The sequence below is a fragment of the Myxocyprinus asiaticus genome, chromosome 43, assembly GCF_019703515.2.
Source record: "Myxocyprinus asiaticus isolate MX2 ecotype Aquarium Trade chromosome 43, UBuf_Myxa_2, whole genome shotgun sequence".
Lineage (NCBI taxonomy): Eukaryota > Metazoa > Chordata > Actinopteri > Cypriniformes > Catostomidae > Myxocyprinus > Myxocyprinus asiaticus.
This window is the reverse complement of record NC_059386.1, coordinates 9187441-9207014: the sequence shown is the minus strand read 5'-3', so window position 1 is coordinate 9207014 and position 19574 is coordinate 9187441. Positions and strand designations below refer to the sequence as shown.

The following is a 19574-nucleotide window of genomic DNA, read 5'->3' as shown; positions in this document are numbered from 1 at the left end:
TATAGCTAATAAACTTTTAAGCAAATTTTATGAGTTTTTGCACATATCAAGGAATTTCCATTCAGGTTTTCTTAAGTGCGAACTTAAAATTTGCATAAAAATAGTTGGATAGAAACCCAGCAATATTCGGAAGTCGACTTCCCGTGTGATCGTGATATTACGTGCACGTTTTAATGCCAAGAGGGGCGTCCAGTTTTCATCTCAGAAACAAAAACGATTAGGCCTATTTTGCATTTTTAATACAGCTTTGCAAAAAAACTTCTCAACTCTTGGCAATCCGATCAAATTCTGAATCGAAAAAACAGCAGTTATTGTTATTTGCAGATTATTCATCACACTGGAAATGAAAGGTCAAGTCAAATGCGATGCATTGCGACATACAGTATTCAACACAGTGTGCTCCGACTGTACAATGCACATTTTGGCAAATGTAGAAGGTCATCTGGGAATTCCATGTGTACAGAATGAATACCATGCACTATACTGCATATAGCTGTAATAAAAAGAGTAGTAGGGCAGTGTGCCACTCCGATAAGCCTTGGAGAACTAAAATTTAAAAATGCTTTGAACAGATGAGGTCAGTTTGAATGAGGTATAGAAATACAGTTTAGCATGCACACCAGTTTTTTACACGTTGCATAGAACAGTTAAACCTACCTTGACGTGAATAAAGAACACATTTGCAATTGTTCTTTATTTATATGAGAATTCTTCAGTGTGCATTCTGCAAAAGCACCTGCACTATAATTCCTGACTAAGCAGCCTGCAGACCGAATCTCTTTATGAGATCGCAGTCCATAATAAAAGAGCAAAGGGCACTGTAAAGAAACGGAATAATTGTACATAAAAGGATCTTTTAAGAATAAGTCACGATTCATATACTCAATCAAAACATTTTGGTGTAACCTCCAAGCCTAAAGTCAAGCCTTGAGGAGAATCTTGCCTTGATTGAAGTTCACACGCAGGAACTCTTCCAATCTGTTTGTTGCTGGATGCAGAAAATAGGGATTAAGCCTTAGGGGAGATGAGCCATGCAAGTGCCAACAATCTCCCTGAAGCCACCTTATCCTATTAGCTGTATTTATCACCCAATCAAAACACAACCCTGTTGAACATTAGGTATCCTGTGTAAATCATTTGGCAATAGATTCCACAATAACAAAAGTTCACATTATGAAAGTGAGCTATGAAAAAGCACTTATGTGCAATAACATACAGGATGATTTTTGCTTGTATTGTATGCAATCTTATGATATAGGCTGCATTACAGTCATTCTATATAATCAGTATGAATATCTCCTAAAATATAAAACCCCCCACACAGCAGACGTTCAACGGCCTCGATTGTCAGGCCATTGCGGAAATCACGACGAGGTTACATCAGGAGTGATTCTCCTGTTTTCGATCATTACACTCGTAAAGGCATTAATATCAGAGATATACTAACCCGATCAATTAGTGAAATGGAAATCACTGGTTTGCTCATAGTAATTGTAAGGCAGCATCATCATACTCTTGTTTTACCTAAAGAAAGAACCTGTTCCGAGCAGGAAGTGAATGTGGAACAATGGTATGACTGTATCCGCATGCTGTTTAAATGAAACATTTAAATGATCCAATAACACAGTAAATGATACATTTTGACAAATAATGATACATCGTAGCAGATCTCGCGTACAGACTCAATCACACTGTTGTTTCAATGGGAGTCTGAAAACAGGATGTGTCGCTATGTGAGATGGTGGTTAATGTACTACACTTGACCATAAAACCTCCTTTATTTGTCAGTGGTGTAAAAACAAAGAATCTTATGTTGATTTGAAAAGATTACGGCTATAAAATGTGATGTTTTTGTGAGCTGCCTAAACAGCGCGCTGTAAACACACATTTGAATCCAGTCAGTCATGTCTGAGATACTACACGCGTTTCATTCGTTACATTGTAAACACCTTCTAGTGTGTGTGTGTGAGTGTGAGTGTGTGTGTGTGTGTGTGTTGGTGAACGTCAAAATCACCCTGAAACACTTGATGGCACAGAAAAACACTGGGTTTGACGGGCCATGAGAGTAAAAAAAAAAAAACAACAAAACTAAATAAATGTTTCCACGCCGTTCTTAGCAGGATTTGGCTAGCTGTGAGTTAGACTCTGAGGCGAACTGAAGGACAAACAAAAATGTCTTGTACTCACCTTAATCCGAACCTTTCCGATATTCTCCTTTCATTTACGAGGGGAAATAAATATATCCAGCTAATCCATAAGGGTCAGTTCAGTTCTCGAGGCACAAAAAACATTTAAAACCCAACGAAATACAGTGCTAGTTGACACCAGCAGATGCTGGAAGCCCCGAAGAAAGCTGCTGCTGCTGTTAGCTGAATGAGCTAATGCATTCTTCACCACACACACTGCTCGACAAAAAGTTCCTCACAGCTGCTTGGAAGTTTTCTAAGCGATACAATAAAGTATGTTTCGACGAGACCAGAGATGTACACAAAAAAGCGTCTTTAGAATAAAAGGGGCGACCAAAGCGGTCGCCGACGCAATTGATTTACATTGAGACGCGGAAAAGCGGTCATTAAAGAGATGGAGCAGAGCAGCAGCAGTCAAGCACTGGGACGGACTCGGAATTACAGTTGTGCGACATGGTGAGGTCCGATTCGCCAACGAATCCTTCTTTTGAATGATTCGGTCGAATCTATTCGCAAAGCGTTTTTAAATCACTCGACTTACTGTGAGGTTAGTGGCATTTTGGAATCTGTGGCGGTAGGTGATGGAATCAGATGCTATGATACTGTATGTACCGTGATATGTACATGGTACTCCAAAATGCTTCAAAGAATATCATAATACGAGTTATGGTCTAGATCCAAAAAACATGGTATAACCACGTCGATCATCTTTTTTGTTAGTAAGCAAAATATTTTACACAGCCTATGAAACACAATTAAAACAATAACATAAACAACGGTATTACTTCATATGTATTTCACTACAAAAATAAAAGAGCTCGGGGGATTTCTTTAGAACACCTCTGAGTGAGAGCTCAAACGGTTCATAGAAACGACTCGTCCGAATCGACTCCCTAAAATGAATCAGACTTCTCAATGTTAGCGCTAAAGCTGGGAAAATAGCATTTTAAGGTCCAACTGGCCTCCATCGGACAGCAACACAGAGCAACAGCTGATAGGCGTGCGGTTTAAACCAATAAAAAAAATGTGAGTTACCGGGAATGAATCATTTTCTCCCAATTGAAGGCAGCGGGAGGAAGGGCATAACATTTTCATTTTGAATGTCTGTGAGGCATTTTAAATCTTTAATACGTTTTATTTTATTCAGATGTTTTTTTTATTTTTTTATTACTATTTAATTTTAGTCATAAATCGCTATTAAACCTATTCAGGTTCTTATTTTTAATCACTGGTTTAACAATATACGTGTATAGGAAGACACAAATGATAGGCTTACATAATTATATTTTTCGTCATTTAAATATGATGTCAAAACACCGAATGTGGATGCAGTATTTAGGCTTGTTCCTGATTTATGTTTCGTATCATTAACTAAATCGTTATGTTGATAAACGTCTAAAGTAGTTTTATGCGCGATTGCGGTCATAAGTGAAAAGTTGATATTTGTCTTCACCTAGTGTTCACCTACTGTTACTGTCACTTTAATTAGTTCTCTTTGTACCAAAAAACAGTATCATGGTGCCTCTCCACTTACACAGTGCTTTTAATATTCATGAAACAATAATTACATAAATACACGTTTAATTACTGATTCAACACAAATAAAACACTGACAAGTCAAACGACAGATAAAATTATACACAACACATTTTATAAGAAACTAAATTAAACATTGCTTTGAATACTCTTAATTTTCAGTGAGTGATAGTCCAAAATTAAGGAGAATTTTGCTCTGTGATTGTTTGGGCGAGTCCTTTACATTGGAAAAATGAGTCCTGGCATGGCTCGCGACCCAGAAATGTTCTCAAAATATCCATGCCATCCACTGAACCGCCAGCCTCCAGCACCACACGCCTGTATTCCCTGCCCACCTGCATGTCAAAACGCACAAAATCGTTAAGACATTTTGTTGTTTATAATGTGGAATTTGTAATGATCTCATATTTATTTTATTGCACAAGGCTAGGCACTCTGCTATACACTGGAACTCAAATGGTGGAATCAACTTCCCTTAAATTTGCAGATACTTGTTCACACAGTACTGTGACTAACTCTCTGACACAGCACCCAAATATATAGATAATTGCATGTGTAATGTTCTATTCCTGTAGTATCTATTATTAAATATAGTATTAATCTATTCCAGGCAGATACTTACTCACGAGTCACTTGCGTGACACATGTGTTTACCACAGCAGTTTCACATAAGAAATGAAAATGTACGTCACTCCTGATACGAGTATTCCAAATGCCTTTAATGGTAATGTGCATGAATCAGTCATGTGGTAACTATCAATTATTATAATGAATCGGTTCTATTAAAATTTTCCATCATGACAGAGTAAAATTTCTACACGAATAACATATTCTGCTTGTTCTTATCACTCTTTCCTCAATTCAAAACCAAAATAACAAGACACAAACCTTTGGATTCATGATTCCTTCCTTTTTAAAGCGACTGACGAAGATGTCCATCGAGTAGACTTCACTCCAGAGATAACTGTAATACTGACCATCATATCCTCCGGCCAAATGACTGAAACTAGCCATCATGTTTGTGCCTGTGGAGAAAATGTAGAATTAAATATTAAATGAATGCTTAAGAAGCTTGTGCTTATGAATAAATCTTATTTGCTTTAATAATTAAATTACTGTTATGATATGACATTATTTATGAGCAAAAACTATCAACATTTCAACATTTAGTTAATGAAAACAATATATTTTTACAGCATTTATTAAAATGTTGTTAATGTTAGTTAATAAAAATACAATTGTTCATTGTTAGTTCATGTAAGTTCATAGTGCATTAACTAATGTTAACGTGTACAACTTTTGATCTTTAAAATGTATTATTATATGTTGTAATTAACATTAACCAAGATTTGTAAATGCTGTAAAATTATTATTCATTGTTAGTTCATGTTAACTTATGGAATCTTATTCTAAAGTGTTACCGATTTTAATAATTTGCCTTTATATTCCTTAGCATATAGTAAAATGTTCTACATTTTTGCAGTATTTCCCCCTCTGAAGTCCCCTTACAATGTTAATCAAGGATTCTTTAAACAGGCTCTTTTTGCTGCTGTACCTTTAAGACTTCTATATGTAAATTATCTGTTATAATCGCAAGCCCTTTGGACATTTAATCATGTGCAGGATAATTAAATTTTTCATTTAATGTTCATTAGTTACGATGATAGATCTTGAGATAACACTAGATAGGTACATTTCCTGAAGAAAATAAGAGTGGTGCTTGCCATGGCAGAACTTGTCACCACAATGTCCCACCAACTGCCCCAAGTTGAAAGAGCCCACCCCCACGTCTGTATGGTGTGCCACGTTATGGCTAGGGCATGTTGCTATGCAGTTGCTAGGTTGTTCTAGGTGGTTGCTATGGTGTTCTGGGTGGTCGCTAGGGCATTGCTAGGGCGTTCGAGATCACAAATGGAATAACTCCTAGTGAAAGTGCTATTTTTTATATCAGTAATTACATTTTTACTAGAAAGAAGTACATTGATTTAATTATAGATATCTGTAATTGCAATTTGAACAGAAGTAAATGACAGATCATTTTGAAATTCTACTAGTAAAAATGCAGTTAAAGATATAAAAAAAAATTACGGTGTTTACTCATTGGAAATCCATTTTTGCTATCAAGAATGGGTATTTTCGCAAGTAATGGTGTCATTTTTTTAATATCAAGAACTAACGTTTTTACTAGTGCAAATGTAACTACTGACTATAGATATCTATAATTATATAATTCATGTCTTGCATGTGATTAAATATCGAAAGGGCTTGCAATACTGTTATGATTAGCTAACCTCTTCACATGCAAAATAAGTAACAACATCTGTTGCTGATACAGTTGAAGTCAGAAGTTTACATACACCTTAGCCAAATACACTTAAACTCAGTTTTTCACAATTCCTGATATTTAATTGTAGAAAACATTCCCTGACTTAACTCAGTTAGGATCACTACTTTATTTTAAGAATGTGAATTGTCAGAATAATAGTACAGAGAATGATTTATTTCAGCTTTTATTTCTTTCATCACATTCCCAGTGGGTCAGAAGTTTACAAACACTTTGTTAGTATTTGGTAGCATTGTCTTTAAAGGAGCAATATGTAAGATTGACATCAAGCGATTAAAATGGATACTGCAGTCCACGTTCAAAATATTGGAGAGCGTTGTCTCCCCTGCCCCCAACTCTCCAGACTCGAAGCTCATGTGGGTTGCCAGGTTGACGACATGCAACAGGAACGAGCAAACTGACAATGGCGAGCGACAAGCCTTACACTGTAAGTTGATCAGCTAATGTATACGTTTGCAATGTTTTTATTGTTTGCAAATTATAAACCAGCTCATGTGGATTTTTTATAACTCTGTCAATGTTAGCCAGATGTACACTATATTGCCAAAAGTATTCGCTCACCCATCCAAATAATTGAATTCAGGTGTTCCAATCACTTCCATGGCCACAGGTGTATAAAATGAAGCACCTAGGCATGCAGACTGCTTCTACAAACATTTGTGAAAGAATGGGCCGCTCTCAGGAGCTCAGTGAATTCCAGCGTGGTACTGTGATAGGATGCCACCTGTGCAACAAGTCCAGTCATGAAATTTCCTCGCTACTAAATATTCCACAGTCAACTGTCAGTGGTATTATAACAAAGTGGAAGTGATTGGGAATGACAGCAACTCAGCCACGAAGTGGTAGGCCACGTAAAATGACAGAGCGGGGTCAGCGGCTGCTGAGGCGCATAGTGCGCAGAGGTCGCCAACTTTCTGCAGAGTCAATCGCTACAGACCTCCAAAGTTCATGTGGCCTTCAGATTAGCTCAAGAACAGTGCGTAGAGAGCTTCATGGAATGGGTTTCCATGGCCGAGCAGCCACATCCAAGCCACACATCACCAAGTGCAATGCAAAGCGTCGGATGTAGTGGTGTAAAGCACGCCGCCACTGGACTCTAGAGCAGTGGAGACGTGTTCTCTGGAGTGACGAATCACGCTTCTCCATCTGGCAATCTGATGGACGAGTCTGAGTTTGGCGGTTGCCAGGAGAACGGTACTTGTCTGACTGCATTGTGCCAACTGTGAAGTTTGGTGGAGGGGGGATTATGGTGTGGGGTTGTTTTTCAGGAGCTGGGCTTGGCCCCTTAGTTCCAGTGAAAGGAACTCTGAATGCTTCAGCATACCAAGAGATTTTGGACAATTCCATGCCCCCAACTTTGTGGGAACAGTTTGGGGATGGCCCCTTCCTGTTCCAACATGACTGCGCACCAGTGCACAAAGCAAGGTCCATAAAGACATGGATGAGCGAGTTTGGTGTGGAAGAACTTGACTGGCCTGCACAGAGTCCTGACCTCAACCCGATAGAGCACCTTTGGGATGAATTAGAGCGAAGACTGCGAGCCAGGCCTTCTCGTCCAACATTAGTGTCTGACTTCACAAATACGCTTCTGGAAGAATGGTCAAAAATTCCCATAAACACACTCCTAAACCTTGTGGAAAGCCTTCCCAGAAGAGGGAATACAACGTCATATTAAACCCTATGGATTAAGAATGGGATGTCACTTAAATTCATATGCGTCTAAAGGCAGATGAACGAATACTTTTGGCAATATAGTGTATTACTGGCTTCCATGGCTGCAGTGCGCTGTTTGCCCGCTAACTTGTTTCAAATCTGGCAACCAGGGGTGTCGAAATACTACTGGGAAATGGGCAGTGGGCGGGATCACACAGTATTTCAACTTATCATGATTCCTAAATCTCTGATAACATATGATAATTTTAGTACAGTAAATATATTACATATTGCACCTTTAAATTCTATAACTTGGGTCAAACGTTTTGGGTAGCCTTCCACAAGCTTCTCACAATAAGTTGCTGGAATTTTGGCCCATTCCTCCATACAGAACTCCGAGTCAGGTTTGTAGGCCTCCTTGCTCGCAAATTATTTTTCAGTTCTGCCCACAAATTTTCTATTGGACTGAGGTCAGAGCTTTGTGATGGCCACTCCAATACCTTGACTTTGTGGTCCTTAAGCCATTTTTCCACAACTCTGGAGGTATGCTTGGGGTCATTGTCTATTTGGAAGACCCATTTGCAACCGAGCTTTAACATCCTGGCTGATGTCTTGAGATGTTGCTTCAATATATCCACATACATTTCCTTCCACATGATGCCATATATTTTGTGAAGTGCACCAGTCCCTCCTGCAGCAAAGCACCCCCACAACATGATGCTGCCACCCCCATGCTTCACGGTTGGGATGGTGTTCTTCGGCTTGCAAGCCTCACCCTTTTTCCACCAAACATAATGATGGACATTATGGCCAAACAGTTAAATTTTTGTTTCATCAGACCAGAGGACATTTCTCCAAAAAGTAAGATCTTTGTCCCCATATGCACTTGCAAACTGTAGTCTGGCTTTTTTATGGCAGTTTTGGAGCAGTGGCTTCTTTTGCTGAGCAAACTTTCAGGTTATGTCAATATAGGACTCGTTTTACTGTGAATATAGATACTTGTCTACCTGTTTCCTCCAGCATCTTCACAAGGTCCTTTGCTGATGTTCTGGGGTTGATTTGCACTTTTCGCCTCAAACTACGTTCATCTCTAAGAGACAGAATGCATCTCCTTTCTGAATGGTATGATGGCTGCAGGGTCCCATGATGTTAATACTTGTGTACTATTGTTTGTACAGATGAACGTGGTACTTTCAAGCGTTTGGAAATTGCTCCCAATGATTAACCAGACTTGTGGAGGTCCACATTTTTTTTTTCTGAGGTCTTGGCTGATTTCTTTTGATTTTCCCATGATGTCAAGTAAAGAGGCACTGAGTTTGAAGGTAGGCCTTAAAATACATCCACAGGTACACCTCCAATTGACTCCAATTAGCCTATCACAAGCTCAATTATGCTCAATTATATAATTCTCTTGAATTTTCCAAGCTGCATAAAGGCACAGTTAACTTAGTGTATGTAAACTTCTGACCCAATGGAATTGTGATATAGTCAATTAAAAGTGAAACAATCCGTCTGTAAACAATTGTTGGAAAAATTACTCATGTCATGCAAAGTAGATGTCCTAAATGACTTGCCAAAACTATAGTTTACTAATATGAAATCTGTGGAGTGGTTAAAAAATTCATTTTAATGTAGCTCAGCGAGTATTGACGCTGACTACCACCCCTGGAGTCGCGAGCTGAGTGACTCCAGCCAGATCTCCTAAGCAACCAAATTGGCCCGGATGCTAGGGAGGGTAGAGTCACATGGGGTAACCTCCTCATGGTCGCTATAATGTGTTGTTCTCGCTCTCGGTGGGGCACGTGGTGAGTTGCGCGTGGATGCTGCGGAGAACAGCGTGGGCCTCCACACGCACTCCGTCTCTGCGGTAACGCGCTCAACAAGCCACGTAATATGATGCGTGGACTGATGGTTTCAGACGCAGAGGCAACTGAGATTCGTCCTCCACCACCCAGATTGAGGCGAGTCGCTACGCCACCACGAGGACTTAGAGTGCATTGGGAATTCCAAATTGGGGAGAAAAGGGGAAAAAAAAAAAATATGTTTTTTAAAAGTTTTAATGACTTCAACCTAAGTATATGTAACTGTATGTAAACGTGTTATTGTGCTGATAGTTCTGATAACCATGATACTGTTTGAATGACCCATTTTTGCAACTTTGTTTCAATAAATGGGTGGTCTGAGGAAGGAGCTTTGAGTATGTCTACATATTTATTTTATTATAGAATGTACAAACTCTACAACAGTTCCAGATATAATTAGTGTCAAAGTCTGGTGGACTCTATTCTTATCCGTGTTGATTTTATTACAAGGCTGTAACATCCTCAATGTCTTGTTATGATGTGTTTATGACCTGGTGTGGCTGGGATGCCCAGGATATCTCTGCTGTGCTTAGCAAACTCAGCTGCAGTATCTGAACTGTCCTTAGTGTGGAGCGATTGGTCAACTTTACTGAGAAGAATCTGCCTGAGGTTCATCAGCCCTGTGGACAGAAATAAAAAAAAAAGTGTTTAAGTGACAAAACATATATTTGAATAGAGAATATTTGTTGCATGAATCTATAGCAGATATTTAAAGGACAAGCTGAATCAGTTCAATAGAGTGCTAAATAAGTGAATGTGAAATGTAACGTTTACTGTACATCAAAAATACTGATAAATGTACATGTAAATAAATTAACTTTTAAACATGGTTGGAGGCAAACATATTTTGCATATGATCAAATATTAATTAGATAATTCTGTGGATCCAGCGTTTTGAACTTGACGTCTCTTCAGCGCCCGTGGGACAGTAAAGTGTCCAGTCGATCTGCATTTCAGAACTCAAATAGTACGTCATCCGGGTATTTCTCGCTTACCGTTTTATGAATACTGAGGATTCAGACATACTACTCCATTGGCATACCGTTTTTAGCATACTATTTACAGTAGTAGGGAAGTATGGATCTTCAGATGCAGTGTGTGAGAACTTCTTGAGCAATATTTGTATTGAATCTGCATCTTGATTAACTGTTGGATATTGGGCTTTAAATCAATGCATTTTGTCCCGTCTGAAAGCCCGGCTTCTCTATATGATGATTGGTAGAGCTCTCAAATGGGCGGGTGTGGTGATGGGGACGTGGTCGTGTGTGTCTGTGGGAGAGAGGGAGTGGTGTGGCTCGTCAAGCTGGTTGACATGATTTCTAACAGCTGTTTCTCATTTCAGTGATAGCGGAGAGACGCCTTAAAACAGCTGAACACGCCAGAGAAAGGCAGAGAGAGAACAACACCAGAGCGCAGTGACTGGCGTGCCTTATTGTGCGTTTATTATTGTTGTGAAGCTGAAGTGATCGAATAGTTATTGAGAGTTTTTGTTGCTATGAACTGACAAATAAGAAAGCCCTGAGAAGGCTGCACTCAAACGAACTGAAGGCAGAGAATAAAAGCTACCTGAAGCATGTCACTGTTCCCCGCCTCCTTTTCCATACCCGAACCTGAAGATCCATTAGATCCAGCGGGCCTTTATGACAAAAGGCCAATAATTGAAACAGTGATATATGATTGACAGTGTGTCAAATGTAAAATCATTGCTATCAAGCGCAGATTGTCTGTTGGATTGGAGATACAAGCGTAGTTCTTTACAATCAGACGTAACATTTATTGGAACTTTCTAAATCGGATATTTTGCCTATTTTGTTGCAAAAACAGTTTTGAGCTCATTTAATTATTTTCATTTATAAATGTCACAGTTTGAGCAGCTTTAGGGAGCAACATTGCAGACACCAAAAACAATAGTTTGTGTTTCCCCACTTTTGAAAAGCACCAGCTGCCACTGGGCCTCTTGTACCTTATTGCTTTATTTCAAGTTATTTAAACATATAGTTCTGAATGCAGGGCTATATCTGACCAGTATTGGCCACTCTGGAGGCGATAAGTTTATCCAGCAGACTGTCTGGGATCGGGCTGCCGTCTTTGTAGTGGCGAGACATCTTCCTGAGCGGCTCCTTCTCCCAAACCCAGTTCTCCAGCATCTGAGATGGCACCTCCACAAAATCTGTCTCTACCTGCATCCCACTGAACTCTGCATACTGAGTCTGGACAGTGCAGGTAGCAAGAAAATAAAAAAAAAAAAATCACATATGATCATACATATAAAATTTAAACAACTGGGGCAAGTAATTGTAGCTGTAGTTTCTGTCCCTACATCACTGTGAAAGACTCATTATACAATGTAAAAAAGTTTATGCTGTCAGTTGTCCCTGGATATGGTAAATTAGACATACAGTGAGGTGTTGCTCACAAAACTTGAAAAAAATAAATAAATAAATACAAATGGCATATTTAATGAATGAATACAAATATATATATATATATATATATATATATATATATATATATATATATATATATATAATGAAATACAATTTTACAAATTTACTATTCCCATTGTTTTCATTTTTACTGTATTACAATTAAAAAGATACTGTTGTATAATTCTTTTTATTAAGATCAGCCAAAATGAAAGGCAGTAACAATGGAGTATTACTGCGATGTATAAATAGCCAACTTTACAATTTTTATATTATATATATATATATATATATATATATATATATATATATATATATATATATATATTCACATCTAAAAATAATGTCACAATGTAAAAAAATCTTAATGACCCTAAAACAAAAGCTTTATTTTTTACATTCAAAATATAGTTTCTTATTTGTTTCTTCTGATTTTGGTGTAAAATAGGACCAGAACTTTTTCATGACAGGTTTCGTGAATCACCCAGTGGCTCAAATATATACAGTGGAATGAAAAAGTATGTGAACCCTTTGGAATTACCTGCATTTATGTATAAATTTGTCTTAAAATCTGTTTTAACTAATAACACACAAATTATTGTACTGTTCTTGTAGACATTGAATACATCATCCAAACATTCACAGTGTAGGTTGGAAAAATGTGAACCCTAGGCTAATGACGTCAACAAAAGCTAATTAGAGTCAAGCCTTGGCAAACCTGGCATCCAATTAATGAAACAAGTTTGGTGGTGTGGGTTAGAGCTACTTTGACTTATAAAAAGCACTCAAACATTTTGAGTTTGCTATTCACATGAAGCATCTTCTGACGTGGACCATGCCTTGCAAAAAAAGAGATCTGACCTACGATCAAGAATTGTTGCTTTGCATAAAGCTGGAAAGGGTTACAAAGTTATCTCAAAGAGCTTAGATATTCATCTGGCTACAGTTAGACAAACTGTCTATAAATGGAGATGATTTAGTACTGTGGCTACTGTCTAGCCAAGATGACTCAAAGGGCACACTGCAGAATGCTCAGTGAGGTAAAAAAGAACCCTAGAGTGACAGCTAAAGACTTGAAGGAATCATTGGAACTGGTTAACATCCCTGTTCTTAAGTTTTTTATACAGAATCATAACATTGGCATGGTGTCCATGGCAGGACACCATGAAGGAAGCCACTGCATTCCAATAAATACATTGCTGCGGGCCGGCAGTTTGCCAAAGACCACCTTCACACTCCACAACGCTACTGGGAAAATGTTTTGTAGACTGATGAAACTAATGATGAACTGTTTGGGAAGAAGCACACAGCACTACGTTTGGCATAAAAAGGACACTGCATACCAACATGAAAATATCATCCCAACGGTGGAGAGAGCATCATGATTTGGGGCTGCTTTGCTGCTTTGGGGCCTGGACCGCTTGCCATCATCGAGGGAAAAATGAATTCCCAAGTTTATCAAGATATCCTACAGGATAATGTCAGGGTGAATGAAGCTCAGTTGAAGTTGGGTGTTGCATCAGGACAATGACCCTAAACATCAAAGTAAATCCACTACAGAATGGCTTCAAAAAAAGAAAATCCACCTTTTGGAGTGGCCAAGTCAGATCCCAGACCTTAACCTAATAGAGATGCTGTGGAATGACCTCAAGAGAGCTGTTCACACCAGACATCCTAAGAATATGGTTGAGCTTTAGCAGTTCTGTAAGAAAGAATGGTCCAAAATTCCTTCTACGTTGTGCAGGTCTAATCCGCAGCTTGGTTGAGGTTATTGCTGCCAGAGGACAATTGACCAGTTATTAAATCCAAGGGTTCACTTACTTTTTCCACAGCACTGTGAATGTTAAATGGGATGTGTTCAATAAAGACATGAAAGATTATAATTTATACGTTTGTGTGTTGTTAGCTTAAGCACATTGTGTTTGTCTATACTTGTGACTTTGATGAAGATGAGATCACATTTTATGACCAATTATCTATTCACTGTATTAAAAAAACAAAAAAAACAATCAGAAGTTGAGAAAACTTTAAAAATAAAAAAGAAAGGCAACCAGCTTCAGGGCTTTTTAAAGTTATCAACTTCAGGTCAAATCAGTTAAATTACATCCAAAAAAACTCAGAAATAACAGTGATGTCTATGTGTACACCCAAGTTCAGCAGACTTGCATTAAGTTTAGATTAGTATAAATATTGTGTTTTCCTGGTTCAGAAAATTGAGTGACTGGAACAAGATATTCTTTGTTGAGCAGACTTCCATTTCCACTAAAGGTCAAGTGTCAGCCCCACCAGAATACCACTTAGTTGGGCTAACTTAAAAAGCAGTGTATGTGATCACAGCTAAAACATTCAAAGAGTTAAGTCAACTTAAAACTGAAGAAATCTGACCAAAGCAAACACTAATCACCCTGATAGTGACTACAAAGAAAAACAACTTTTTACCGCAAGACATCATTAAAAACACGAAAAAGAAAAAAACATCTATTAATTTTAAACAACAATTAGTTGCATGTTTCAATCCGTCACCATGCTTTGAACAAACACACATAAATAAATTAATGCTCAAGGGATAATGGGTATTGCCTCTAGAAAAATTGCTTTGCCAGTTGGCAAGTTCAGTAGCAGATGTGAAGTTCATAGTGTTTAGCCTAACAGGGTTCCCACATTTCTGACCCATGAATTTTCAGGATCTTTCAATTAATTTAACAGATGTTCATGACTATTGGAGAAGAATTATTCTGCCACAGATGGCTTCCTCAGAGATACATGTTCTCGCTGTTTAAAATTTGAAGTTGATCACACTGAATCGCGTAAAAGTTGACATTTTCAATGTTGACTTAAATGCCACTTAGTTTGATATTGCAATGACATTAATACATTTTAAGTGTTGCTTAAGTGTCCAAATGCTTTTTGGGGTCACTGAAAATGTTTGAGAGTACAGACATACCCTAGAGCACAGCTCATGCATGACATGTCCAAATTCATGGAAGAAGGTCTCCACCTCATGGTGTTGCAGCAGGGAAGGCCAGTTGTTGGTGGGTTTGGTGAAGTTGGCCACCATGGCGGCCACAGGTATCCTCCGGTCCCCATTAGGTCCAAGACATCCTGGCTGCAGCCCAAAGCACGCAGCATGGCCATACTTTCCCTCCCTGAGGAGTAAAGCACACCAATAAATCTGCATCCAACTATTTCAGGCTACTGCATCAACTGCCAATAACCCAGTTCCTCCTGGATGTCTGTAAAAGAAATTATATTCTGCCAATGCAGTTCCAAGTGATATGTGAATGACATTGGAGGGGTTTAATTTATATTACCTAAATACAGTTAGCAAACCATCTTGAAGGGATCACTTTAGATCAGCATAAATATCCAGGCTGGTTTTAATGCTGGTCTAGCCAAGTATGTTCCAGTGTGATGAAGTAATATCAGCCATGATTTAAACTGTTTTTTTCTTGAGTCATTATTTGATTGGACTGCCAAGAGGTTTTTACAAATTAAAAAAACCCCCAAAAAAACAAACCTTTTTTGCTTAATGCCACTTGCTGAATTGAACACACAAAAATGTTTAATCACTGCATCCGGCATACTACGGAGCCCCTTAGAGGACAGGACGGGATTTTTTTTTTTCAGAAATAGTTTTGTGTCCTTGCAATAAGCTTTCTGTTCCCCTGCGATAGTTTGTGTTCCCTCGCAATAGTTTTACCATGGTTTTTCTACAGTAACCATATTTTAACTATGATACTCTTAGTGAAACCATAGTGATAATACAGGACAACGAAAACTATGGTAACAAAAATCATATTTGGGTTTTTCCTGGTCAAATAAATAACTAATGCAAATGTATGTGATTTTCCACTTGAGAAAATGTTTCTATTTTGCATTTGTCTTAAATATTATATTATCTTATATTACATTATTGTAATCATGTAATCACTAGCACGCAAGCAACAGCGAGACAGGAGCAAGCCATTTTATTATATGATGTTTTTCGCACCTGCATTCCAATCTACATCTTGATGTAATCCTTCCTCATGATCATGCTGTGTGTTTTCATCAGCTGAATGGGAGACTCATGCTGCGTGTGCAAGCCATTTGCGAATCATAAGCAGATCAACTATTTAGCCCTTTTTGGTGAATCACACCTGCAAAATCCTAAAAATGTATTTCCGGATTGAATGTATATTTTGAATAGACTTGAAAAGATTTTTTAACCCCACAATGTGGGTTTATGTTTTCTTTTTTAATTGTTTACTGTGATTTTAAGTGTGACTATGGTTTAAGGAGGGTGTACCTGTATGCTGGGTTGGAAATCTCAAGGATTAATAGTGGTGTTTTCCTTATTACATCACATGTTGTTCTGAAAGCAAAAAGAAACAAATGAAACACAGAATGTAGGTTGTCATCCGCGCAGCCTGACTGAAGCAAAGCGGGCATGTTTCCTCACGTGATTAACTGAATATGAAGCGCTGCCGGCTCGTGATGGCAAATGGCTTGCAAGAGTCTGTTGGGTATATTGCAGTCTCGTCACATTTTAACTTTGTTTAGCCTCCCATTCAGCTCATGAAAACACGCTGTGTGATTATGAGGAAGGATTACATCAAGATGTAGATGCAGGTGCATAATTTCATATGAATAAAATAGTCTTATTCCTTTCCCGCCGATCCTGGTATGCCAAAGATTACCGACCCCGTTGTAGACCATAGTAATCATAGTTTTTTTTGGCCGAAATCATTTTTTTTATTTATTTATTTTTTTTAATTTTCCCCCTTTTTCGCCCAATTTGGAATGCCCAATTCCCAGTGCGCTTTTTTTCGTTCTTTTTTTTAAGTCCTCGTGGTCGCGTAGTGATTCGCCTTAATCCGGGTTGCGGAGGTTGAATCTCAGTTGCCTCTGCGTCTGAGACCATCAAACCGTGCATCTTATCACGTGGCTTGTTGAGCACGTTGCCACGGAGACATAGCGCGTGTGGAGGCTTCACACCATCCACCAAGAACGAACCACATTATAGTGACCACGAGGAGGTTACCCCATGTGACTCTACCCTCCCTAGCAACCAGGCCAATTTGGTTGCTTAGGAGACCTGGCTGGAGTCACTCAGCACACCCTGGGATTCGAACTAGCAAACTCCAGGGGTGGTAGCCAGCGTCTTTTACCACTGAGCTACTCAGGCCCGGAAATCATTTTTCTATAGTAATATTGGTGGAAACCATGGTTTTAATACAGTATACTGTATCCATATAGTAACCATGTTTTTACTAGATTATCCATGGTAATTCTTGTTGTTACAATGGTTTTACAATAAATTATTTGTAGTAAACCTCTATAACCAGAACATTTTGATTTTGATTACCATACTTTTCATTTTCATACATTATTACTATGGTACAAATATAAAGGTAAAAATATGGTTACTAAGGGATATAACGGTATGCCCCCTTGATAACGGGCATGTAACAGGGTCTCTGTAGCACCCCCATTTTCACCTAGTCACACCAAACTTGGTACATACATAGGTCTCATCAAGCCGAACAACTTTCATACTTAGTTATTAGCTCGCCCAACAGGAAGTCAGCCATTTTGGATTTTCTGAAAATCGCAGGCTCTGAACTTTTAAATATTCATCCAAGGGGATTCATGTGACTGGCACCAAATTTGTGCAACATTATGCCAAGACATTGTAGATGCTAAATTGTGAACAGATTTTTTATATTTTGAATGGTGTCACCATGGCAAAGCAATACATTTATGACGAAAAAATGGAAAACAGGAAGTGCCTTATATCTTCTGTGTGCACAGTGTTATTTTTATGAAAATTCAGCTGTATGTTAGGTAATGGGGGTTGATCACATGGATGTGGCTATTATGGGTCACGGTCACAGCACCACCAACTGACAGCAGGAAGTATGGCACTTTCAACAGACTTTGAAATAGCCCTCTTGTGTTTACATGAATTGCTTCAAAATTCTTTAGAATAATGTCAAGACACAGCTGATGTAAAATTGTAAAGGAATATTCGATATCTTAAATACTGTTGCCGTGGCAATGTATTAATTGTTATTATTCCTTTCTTTCTATATTTGGATGTTTTTGAGGCACTTGGCATGCTTAAAATTTCATGAAATTTTGCACACACATCAGAGTCATTGGCTATTAGGTCTGGGTAAAAGTTCACACATGGGCATGCGGGGGGGCTCTGTAGCGCCCCATTTAAAATGGGCGTGTAAGACGGCCTCTGTAGCACCCCCATTTTCACCTACAGTCACCAAACTTGGTACATATATAGTTCTCACCAAGTTGGACAACTTTCATAATTATAGTCATTAGATACGCCCAACAAGAAGTCAGCCATTTTGGATTTTCTGAAAATCGCAAGCTCTAAACTTTTAAATATTCCTCCTAGGCAATTCATGTGACTTGCAACAAATTTGTGCGACATCACGCCAAGACATTGTAGATGCTAAATTGTGAATGGATTTTTGATATATCGAACGGTGTTGCCATGGCAAGGCATTAAATTAATGGCACAAAATGGGAAACAGGAAGTGTCTCATTTCTTCTGTGTGCAATGTGTGATTTAGATAAAAATTGAGATTTATGTTTAGTTTTGGGGGCTGATCACATTGATACAGCTGTTTTGGGTCATGGTCACAGCACATGGGTAAAAGTTCACGCATGGGGGGAGCTCTGCAGTGCTCCCTTTAAAATGGGTGTGTAAGACGGCCTCTGAAGCACCCCTATTTTCACCTACAGTCACCAAAATTGGTACATATATAGTTCTCATCAAGCCAGACAACTTCCATAATTATAGTTTAGGTCAGCCCAATAGGAAGTCGGCCATTAGGGCTGGGCAAATTTGTGACAAAAACTGTTTCGCTATCAAAAGGGCATGCATGTGCTGACAACATCTGAAACTTACTGACATCTACCTGAAATAAACTAACTCTGAAACATAATCTACTCCGGAGCAGGTTATGTTCAGAGAGAAAGTTGCTATGGCTACTTACATACCCTGAAAGTTACCTCAGTTTTTGGAACTGAAAGTTGAGGTTATCCACTTACTCGGTGTATACTTACCTGGGTAAGTCGCTTAACCTGCTTTCTGGAATACTCCCCAGGAAATACAGATCTCTATGCTTTGTAACTATAGGCTGTATACAAATAAACAGCTTTTAGAGGGGATTATAAATGTCAACGGTTTGATAACCGTGGTATACCGTGAAACTGTTACATCCCTAATGATTACTATAGTAAAACCAAAATAATTTCCGCCCTGTCCTCTAAGGGGCTCCGTAGTATACCGTTTCATATACGTAAAAATTGCAGGCAGTATTTAGAATGTATTATATGGGAATTTTTTTTTTACTTTGGGCACTTTTAGAATGTGGACTTGAATCATTTTTCACACTCTCAGTAGTTTAATTTGTCTACTAACATTGTCCAATAGTGTATGAACATGCATCACAGTACATTTATGTAATTTTTTCTAAAAAGTCATAAAAATTCACATCAACGTGTCATTTCCAGCAAATCTCAAATTCTGTATTGTGTTTTATAGAAATATTTTTTATGT

The 19574-nt window shown here is 38.4% G+C and overlaps 2 protein-coding genes across 4 annotated transcripts in view; both read right to left on the bottom strand.

The window, feature by feature from the left end:
* Nucleotides 1-2599, bottom strand: part of LOC127433504 (erbin-like) — a 131156-nt gene extending 128557 nt beyond the window's left edge. For all 3 annotated transcript variants that reach the window (XM_051685467.1, XM_051685469.1, XM_051685470.1), the window contains exon 1: nucleotides 2188-2599. The gene's annotated coding sequence lies outside the window, so the exon portion shown is untranslated. The remainder of the gene's footprint in view (nucleotides 1-2187) is intronic.
* A 1112-nt stretch (nucleotides 2600-3711) lies between these two features.
* LOC127433983 (thimet oligopeptidase-like) overlaps nucleotides 3712-19574 on the bottom strand; it is a 31732-nt gene continuing 15869 nt past the window's right edge. Inside the window, exons 9-13 of the mRNA XM_051686388.1 lie at nucleotides 14952-15153; nucleotides 11605-11791; nucleotides 10073-10201; nucleotides 4611-4747; nucleotides 3712-4057 (exon numbers count right to left, since the gene is read on the bottom strand). Of these exons, the coding sequence (XP_051542348.1) occupies nucleotides 3902-4057; nucleotides 4611-4747; nucleotides 10073-10201; nucleotides 11605-11791; nucleotides 14952-15153 (811 nt within the window). The 3' untranslated portion in view covers nucleotides 3712-3901. The remainder of the gene's footprint in view (nucleotides 4058-4610; nucleotides 4748-10072; nucleotides 10202-11604; nucleotides 11792-14951; nucleotides 15154-19574) is intronic.